The 8,982-nt window shown below is 41.5% G+C and overlaps 1 protein-coding gene across 1 annotated transcript; it reads right to left on the reverse strand.

Moving 5' to 3' along the window:
* Positions 1 to 805: 805 nt before the first annotated feature.
* rnf32 (ring finger protein 32) lies at positions 806 to 8,426 on the reverse strand. The gene is made up of 7 exons (XM_070927921.1): positions 8,412 to 8,426; positions 7,545 to 7,785; positions 7,306 to 7,448; positions 5,767 to 5,924; positions 5,272 to 5,380; positions 1,901 to 2,068; positions 806 to 1,036 (listed from the first exon to the last, which is right to left on the reverse strand). Exons 1-7 carry the CDS (start codon positions 8,424 to 8,426, stop codon positions 806 to 808), a joined length of 1,065 nt encoding a protein of 354 aa, XP_070784022.1.
* Positions 8,427 to 8,982: the final 556 nt, after the last annotated feature.

Raw genomic sequence — 8,982 nt, forward strand, 5'->3', positions numbered from 1 at the left:
TAGAAAAATGCTTCGTGAACATTTTTTCATTCATTATTGTGACATCCTGGACATCACTACTGACAGATGAGTTAAAGGAGGAGTTTGGCATTTTGGGAAATGAGCTTATTTAATTTATTTCCAAGAGTTTGATACCACTCATGTCTGTGCACTAAGTATGGAGCTAGAGCCAGGACCCGATTAGCTAAGCTTAGCATAAAGACTGGAGGCAAGGGGGAACGGCTTGTCTGGCTCTGTTCAAAGTTGAAAAATCCACCTACGCGTATCTCGCTTGTTTCATTTGCACACAAACAAAAATACACAAAACATTTTAGTTAAAATGTTGTAAGACTGTGTTTCCAGAGTCTCCGCTGGTTGCCTGGCAACCTCACAGTGACAAGACTGCAGGAAGTTACTGGTCTTGGTCGCCGTTTGCCAAGAAATAGTTATAGCACGCAACTCCCCATAAAACCAAAAACTTTCATGTTCACATTTCTTTGTATGTATGAATTAAACAAATTAAATATAATGTGTTATTCAAATAGTAAGCGTCAGAACTTTGGAGAGAGTGCTTCCCAGCTTTAGGCTACACTATGCTAATCCCCTCCCGGCTCCAGCTTCATATTTAACACACAAACATGAGAGGTAATGATTCTCATCTCAACTCAGCAAGAAAGTGAATAAGCATATTTTCAAAGATGTTAGAACTATTCTTTTAATCTTGTCATTCACTGTAAGAATGTAATCATCATAAAGGGTGCCTGAGGTTACAAATATTACTGCATAAGATGATCTAAAATGGCATCTTGCATAAATTTGTACCTGGTTAGAGGAGTTTTTTGTGGTAGACAGATCTGCACAGGGGACAGGAAGGTCTGCTTTCTGTAGTAAAGGCCTCAAAGGCCTCGAGGCAGAGCTGATGGAAGAGGTGGGAGCAGGACAGAAGCACGGTGCGTCTGGGTCGTTGATGGCTGGATGTACCTGCTTCTGTTGGGAGGCTCAGACTGCACAATGCAGTCAGGCAGATGGGGCAGTCCCAGACACCTCTCTGGATGACCTGTCAGAGTAGGAAACAATATAAGTTCTTCAACCAATTCAAGAATATTTACACCTCCACCTTTATGTTTGTCTGTTTCGAAAGATGAAGTGACTTTATCCCTGCCACTGCCATTTCATTATAAAGAACTCTGTTGGCAACAGGTTTGATCAGACATGAGGTGGTAACATGTTTATCAGTGATTCTTATAAAAACAAAGCAACACATGCACATCTCCGCCAATGATTAACCAGAGACAGCTTCCTGTATTTCGGGCCCAACATGCCCTGCCATTAAATGTTTCATAACGAGCTGCTTTTCCGCTTTATAGAGTTTGCACCCGTGAAAAAGGTGCAAGGTATGTGTTGAAAGCACATTCACTGTTTGATACTCCATGTCAAGGCTGAGCCACTCCTGCCTTGTGCTCAACCTTTTCACACCAGATAAAGAAAAAAAAAAAAAAAGACATCTTCTTTGCACACACACCCCACCCCCTCTATGGAAAATGGTACTGGTTGCAATGAAAGCCAACAATGGAGCCTTATGGAACAGCAAATCTTAATGTCTTTTCAATTCCTCCGCAGCAGTCCAGGCGATGAATTGCCTGCCGTGCATTATCAGACTGGCTCATGTTTTTTGTAAACACGCAGGATTGTTAGCCTACCCACTGCCATTCACTTGGTAAAGTGAACGATCACCTCTGGAGAGATGTGTACTTTCTACACTGCAGCTGTGATACTGTCGTCCCCATGCAAGCATTAACATGTCAAGGGAAAGGCAAGGCTGGGAGGAGAAGACTCAGACTAGGATTAGATTAGATTTTACGGGGCCTTGTTTTATGATAGAAGTGGCTTCTGGTTCAGCAGAGTGCGTCATGTTCCTGACCTGGCTCTGTATTCGGTCCCAGTCGTCCTCCTGAGGTTCGGAGACGTGCTTTCTCTCCAGCTGCTGGAACACTCGTCTGCTTGATGACAGCGAGCGGTTGATATCACTCAGAAAAGCCTCCGTGTCGGTGTGACAGTATCGGACAAAGCTGTCATTCAACTCCTGCAACTAATTAGAAAAACCATTTTAGTGGCACAAAAGAGGCATGTTTCATTCAGATACACAATAGAGTCGTGTTGTCGGCGAAGGCTAATTGTGTGTGTATTGTAATGGCTGAGGCACGCTGACAGGGCGCAGTTGTTTAACAGCCAGATCAATACAGTCACGTCTCCCACTAACATGGAGAATTAATGGAAACCAGTAAAAAAAGGAAGATAGTGCTGGGAAACATGGAAACACACACATCTCTGACACTTTTTCTGTCTGGGTATTTTATAGATTGATTCCAGTATTTTAAGACCAAGGATATTCAAATTTGACTACTTTTAGAGCAATAAATAAATGATTCAGTATTTCCTCCCCATAATGTTATCCCTAACAGAGTGAAGAAGGCTTTGAAACAGCATTCAGACATTCATGTTGGAAAAAAATATGTAATAAATCCAAATACCATAGGCATTTCAAAGACATTACATTTTTGGTGTCTGGTACTGGGGACTTGGACTCGTGACCTCAGTCTTTCCCAGCTACATTTTAAACAGTATCTCCATTCACTGAAGCACCCGGTCACCACTTCCATTCTCAAATTGACCGATTTTAAAAGACTTCTTTCCAGTGTCTGTCCGCCCAGAACTCATCTATCTCCCATTTACAGCAGCTGTTGCTAGGCAACAATTAATGCCTGCATATGCATGTTTATATCCAAAACATATTCAATAGCCAACGAATAGGCTATTTATATATATAAGTTTCAATACCGCAATGCAGTTGACCAATTCATTTCTGCATGTGACATAAGCAACAACATCTTGACAATTAAATGATAACAACCGAACCATCTCCATGACAACTGAGCAAACTGCATCCACCAATGGAATACCATGAGATGTGGGTGAAAGGTCTGGAAAAACCAAGAGAGCCTTGTCGTAAGATTTTTTGTTTTTGTTTCACTAGTTCAATGACTGTATGTGATTACATAAAACTATACATTAATGTAAGACTGCAACTGGTGGATTGATCTGCTGATTGTTCTCAATTAATCAATCTGTCTGCACAACAGAAGATCAGAAGGTCACATGAAAGTGAGAAGCTTAAACTAGGGAATGTTTGGCATTTTTGCTTTAAAAGTTACTTAATCAATTATCAAAATAGTTGGCGATAATTTCCTGTCAATCAAACTAATAGTTGCAGCTCTACATTAATGTGTTGCACTATATCTGGGAAAAGTAATGTGATTACTGCAACATGATACTATGAGTCGCATTAACGTCAGCACCTGCTTCCACATATGTAGAAAACAAGTACATGTGTGGAAGCAGGTGCTGACGTTAATGCTGTCTATGACTCACCTACATGCACATACAAACACAAACCCCATCCCTTAGCCTGTCACAGTGGCATCAGAATTGCTTTACAGCTAGGCTTTTATCACTAATTAAACAACTGTTGACCGTTCGAATGGAGGGTTTTATGAGCCTGGCTGACTTTTCGACAGTCAAGGCAAACAGTACAGCCTCTGGTGAACTTTGCCTTGCTCCACAGGAGATGCGGACGGGAGAGGACACAGAGGGGGGAAGAGGAGGTGGAGCGCAGAGGCGTTATCTCACAGCAATCCATCTAGATGTCGGTAGTGTCCCCCTTAATGTGTTGACTCAGGGTCGGACCTCCGAAGCGAGTAAAAATTGAAAGCTGGGCATCTGGATCAGCTGATAAGATTTCTGAAACTGACCTGATATGTAGGAGTTTTTTTTTCCTCCAGGGAACACCTGTGGCTGTATAATACAAAGATGCTTTATTGCATCCTGCTATAACAAGGAAAACTGAAAGAATAGGTTTCTCCGTCTCACACAGGTCCCAGCCCAGCACCAACACGCCTGTTTGCATTACAGTCAGCTAAGCAAATAAGTCTTCCCCTTGAAAATCAAGTCAATCAGACCTGTCAGCGCTGTGTTGCGCAGCTCAAAGCTCTTGAAGATCATCCTCAGTGTGACAAAAGATATGAGACAATCTCATGACCACCCACAACCACTGAATCACACAAGTTGAATGTAAAGTGGCTGACAGGGCCTATGACTCCATCCTGAGCGTGTGGACCCGGACAGACCTAATGTGTTAGAACACAGTTAATTGGCTCAGTGAATGCTGTGTCTTTGTTTTACGTGACATGTTAAAGGCATGGTTTATAGGCGAGATGATAGAGACTGACAGGGGGATGGGTAGGACACTCCAACCCTTGCAACACATTATAAGTGTGGCCCTCACTCGTTTGTCACTTTTGCTTAATCAGCCTCTTTGAAGCGCAGGAGCACTCTGCATGATTACAACACTCCACATTGAAATAAATACGGTCTGTTCTTAAAGACATACAGCAAAGACATAACTATTTCAAAGCAGGGTTATTAGATGAATTTATATGAGAAATGACTCACTGCATCCCTGAAAAACTGATGTTTGGTTAAGAGAAATGGTGACCGGTCTCGTCTTTGGTCATCCAAGGCCTCAGTTGGGGGAGGTTCACTAGGTGGCAATGTTCCCTTTTCCTGAGAGGCACACTGACGGCAACACAGCCTCAGAGCCGAACAACCCCATCCACTGGCTCTTGAGGCCACTTTTAAATAATCCCTCCATCAAGTCCAGTTGCAGCATGATTTATAGCTTTGAAATAGGACCAGAGAACAAAGCCTGAAATGACAACCTGCGTCACATCTCCAAACAACCTGGTCAACCTCACCTCTTCACCCTTTCCCATCAAGCCTAGTAACAGAGCTACACACACATACACACCAGACATATAGATAGATGAAGGAATACCAGACCCAAACATGCACAGGAGACATCATGCTTTTGTGTTGACCCTGGAATGTCCAGACTGTTTGACTAAAACACAAAACTCTCTCCACATTAGTGGACAAACAGTGTATGATTCACAAAGCATCAAAGGAGCTTGAGAGGGTGAGAGCAGGTGAAGGTGTGTGTGTGTTAGCAGTGGGGTCAATGAGTCCCTGAAACCCATGTCTCAACCCTCAAGATGTGATGTTCGTCACAGGCTTTATTTAACCAACTAAACAGTCTAAAAATGTCAGAGTGACATGTAGGAAAACAAGGAGACTTGAGGAGACGGATGCTAGGCAATGTGACCTCATGTATGTTCAGTGTCTTGTTAATCTATAAGAACCTGATGTGTTCAATGCCGATTTGAAGTCCAAACTCACCTTTGCTTCGAAGAATTTGCGTCGCAGCTGTTTGTCTTTTGGGCAGATGGATTTTCTCAATTTTCTGTACCTTTTTCGAGCAACAAAGCCTCGCCAGCATGCTTGAATTCTACACACACAAAATACATTCGAAAAGAACAAAAAAGCTATGATCACATCAGGATAGGATGCTCTCAAAACTGAGTTAAATGACACAAAAATGTGGTAAAAGTCAAGCTTTGCAAAGAATTGAAGAACATAATGTTTTTACATTTTAGCACTACAGCAATCCCTAACCTCATGTTATCCTACATATAAAAACTGTTCCAGTGACTATACAGAGGTGTAGAGATTTTAAATTTGGGGAAAAGAGAGCTCTGGTGTAGCTCTGGATTGGGAATTTGTATCAGTTGAGGTATCAGTATCAGAATCCTAATTCTAAGGACAGGCATTGCAAACTAACTTATAAAGTATTTTATCCATTTCTATTTTAAATATATGGTTTATTGCGTGTACCTGATGGCACACTGGTGTCTGAAGAGGCGAGCCGCATCGCGGATCACCCGTGTCTCATACTGCTCCTTTCTGCACATTGGGCAGCACTTCCTCCCAGAAAATCTCTCAAAGGCCTGCAAACATGCTCTGTGGAAAACATGAGAACACGACAACAACACCTAAAAAGAAACAGTGACATAAGTTACTAGTACATGTGAAATGAAAATTGTGACAACAAGAGGAAGCATCTAAACCAATCTTAGGTTGGCTGGGTTGCCATGTCTCCAGAGGATGCTGCCGAACGTGTATTGGTTGTCAGGTTTTCTTTAAGTGCTTAGGAAAGCTTTCATACAGTATACAGTCTGTGCACATGCGGTGTGTGTATGTGAGCCTTAAGCCATGCTAAATCTGTGTGTATTCATGCACGTATGTGAATGTGTGTATCTGCCTTTAAGTGTTATTTGCTGAGAGGATAGAGGGAGTCAGCATGACCCCCAGTGGGCCGGCTGGGACCCGGACTATAGTCTTCTCTACCTGTGAGAGGGATTCTTTTATCGTCTGAAAGGAGACAGCCACAGCTATGGAGCTTGGCACACAAACCAGTTTACTCAGATCTCTAGAGGGCAGGGGGGAGGCATATTGATTTCCCATTGTTTTTGGCCTGACCAACACACTCCATCACCAGTGAAAGGGCCCCCTGCAGTGTACAATTTCCAGGAGCTCGACAAGCCATTAGACCACAGAGAAATTTCACTTCTCACAGTGCTGTAAGGCTACAAGCTACAGTTTATGGGCCGACATACAATATAGAAATGGAATCAAAATTTAATAGAAAGCAGAGGTTCTTTTTCTTTTTAAATCCTGTCCTGTTACAGACAATTTCTGGTTGGTATTAAAATATATGTATATATATATATATATATATATATATGAGCTGGATAGAGAAGCAAATATTTAAGTCCAGAACAACTGCTGCTGTAAGCATTTTTAATTGTCATATTAATGCTTGAATGCAACACAAGACAGCAGCACACAAATGCATTGTTACAATATGAAGGCTTGCAGGAAAATGCCAAATCAACAAAGATTCCCTCTTGTCACTTTCCCTTGTTAGCAGGCTCTAATTAACTTTTTTCTTTCCCCCCCTGAGTCAGACTAATATTTACACGTGCATCTATGGCAACTGTGCTTTGTGAGGCCGCCTATTCTAGTCCTGCATTCTTGAGGAGATTGGCATCTTAAAAGGGGATCGGAAAGGTGTAAAAGACTGAATGACCCTCACAGTAACACACTGATTGCTACATCATCACGTCACAGTTGAGTTCCAAGGCAGTATGGGTAAATTTGTACAGTTGTCTACACAGATTAGAACATACAGGAACTGCAGGGGGGAGGTGGGAGGTGGGCTTTGTGTGTGTGTTCCCATATGTGTGTATACGGAAACACAGGTTTCCCTGAGGACAGACAGAACATTGGAAAGATGTAAAAAAAAAAAAAAAAAAAAAAAAAAAAAAAAGGAAAGAAAGAGTATTAACAGTAGCTACTGTGTTGGGGGAATACCTGAGGCTGAAGGCGAAACTCCTCCCTGCATATTGCACAGGGCTGAGCTGATTCCCCCTGCTGAACAGACCTCGCCTTGACCTGCGTCCATTCGTCCTCTGTCAGTCTCTCTGCAGGGGAGGCCACCAAACCCAACTTCTGAGCTAAAAGAAATCAGAAAAATACTGGTTATATATTCATGAACCACATCAATAAAAGTCCCCAAAAATGTTTGTTGAGTGTTTGAGTGTTTGTTTTACCCAGTGTTAAAGGAGGTGGAGCAGAATCAAGCACATATTCTCTCTCCTCCTGCTGATCTTGTCTCTGCAGACCCCTCTCTTCCACTCCTCTTCTTGCTTGAGGATTTCTGGGTGCTTTTCTTTTGCATCTCAACAAAGGATCAGAAAGTGAGAAATGTGGATGCAGCAGACTGCGAGTGATGTGGTCTTGAAAGGCAACTGAGGTGATCACCAACTTGTTGCTAGCTTTAGCCGTCAAGCCCTGTGAAATATGATAGAAATATTCATCACTGCATTTGCATAAAGTGACGCACGAGGCAAAGCAAAAACTTTCTAACTGTGGCAAAGTAGAAAATTAACATTTACATTTAATCTCTTCATATTTATCTCAGACCAGGATAAGCAATAAATACAACTAAATGCATTCTGAATCATACTGTCTAGACCAAATAATAGCAGAATGCTGGAGTAAATCACTGCGTGGCCAAATGGAAAATGCTATAATTGCCAAAGATAATTCACTCATGCAGCAAATGGTGTGTCGAAGAAATTGCTTTTTAAAACCGACACAAAAAGTTTAGCTTCAGTCTATCTTCTGGTTTCATATGATGAGTCTAACCTTATTTCACTCGTGAATTAATTCAATGTTAACTAAACGGTATGGAGCTCAGTTCACACAGGTGTTTGCTCTTTCGTTAAGCTAGCAGGTACAAAACAGGCAACGGGACAACGTAACTACGTCCTACTAACGACAGTAGTTTCAAGCCTACTTTGAAGAAAAGTCTAAAAGAAACGCTGACGATATAACTGGCACAGTTTTTCAAATTAGCACATTTTAATTAATTAACAAATTAACAAAGTGGGGTGAAAAGCAGCTAATATCCAAACCTTCCGCATTGCCATCCTATCAACACAGTGTTTGAGTCGTTACCAGGTAACCAGTCCATGCCCTCCTCCCCTCACGCGGAGCTTCATTGCTGCCTCTGATTGGCTGAGCTGAGCCCTCTGGGATAGCTGATTGGTTATCGTTTCCAAATAAAAAAACCCACCATAAATTCAATTGTGATGTGTTTTTGCCTTTATGTAATAATTAATAATGGCTAATACTTTGAATCTCTGAAATTCTTATCAAAGCCTCTCAGTGTTTTCTATTATGTAATATTATTAATTTTCACAATGTTCAAACTGTGGTAGAATGTAACTGTAGTTAACGTACTATACTTTAGTCAAATGTTTTGTGGTATTTTAAAACAATAATATATTGGAACGGGGTCACAAGTTTATAAGCCACAGAGAAAACAAATGAGTGATATCCTTTATAACCGTACTCATACATTAACCAAAGTAAAACCCACAATTGAAAGGGAAAACAAGAAATTCGAGCATGAACACTGCATCCCTCCCTCCATCCTTTCCATAAACCATAAAAGTACTTAAGTACAATTTTGAGGTATTTATA

This window comes from Enoplosus armatus, chromosome 21 (assembly GCF_043641665.1).
Source record: "Enoplosus armatus isolate fEnoArm2 chromosome 21, fEnoArm2.hap1, whole genome shotgun sequence".
NCBI classification, from domain to species: Eukaryota; Metazoa; Chordata; class Actinopteri; order Centrarchiformes; family Enoplosidae; genus Enoplosus; species Enoplosus armatus.

What these genes read in the sequence shown, in the direction of transcription:
- rnf32 (XM_070927921.1), bottom strand. An exon ending in TCCACCTCCTTTAACACTGG is followed by an intron (nt 7,449 to 7,544) that starts GTAAAACAAACA and finishes GATTTCTTTTAG; the next exon opens with CTCAGAAGTTGGGTTTGGTG. An exon ending in GCAAATTCTTCGAAGCAAAG is followed by an intron (nt 2,069 to 5,271) that starts GTGAGTTTGGAC and finishes TTTTCTAATTAG; the next exon opens with TTGCAGGAGTTGAATGACAG.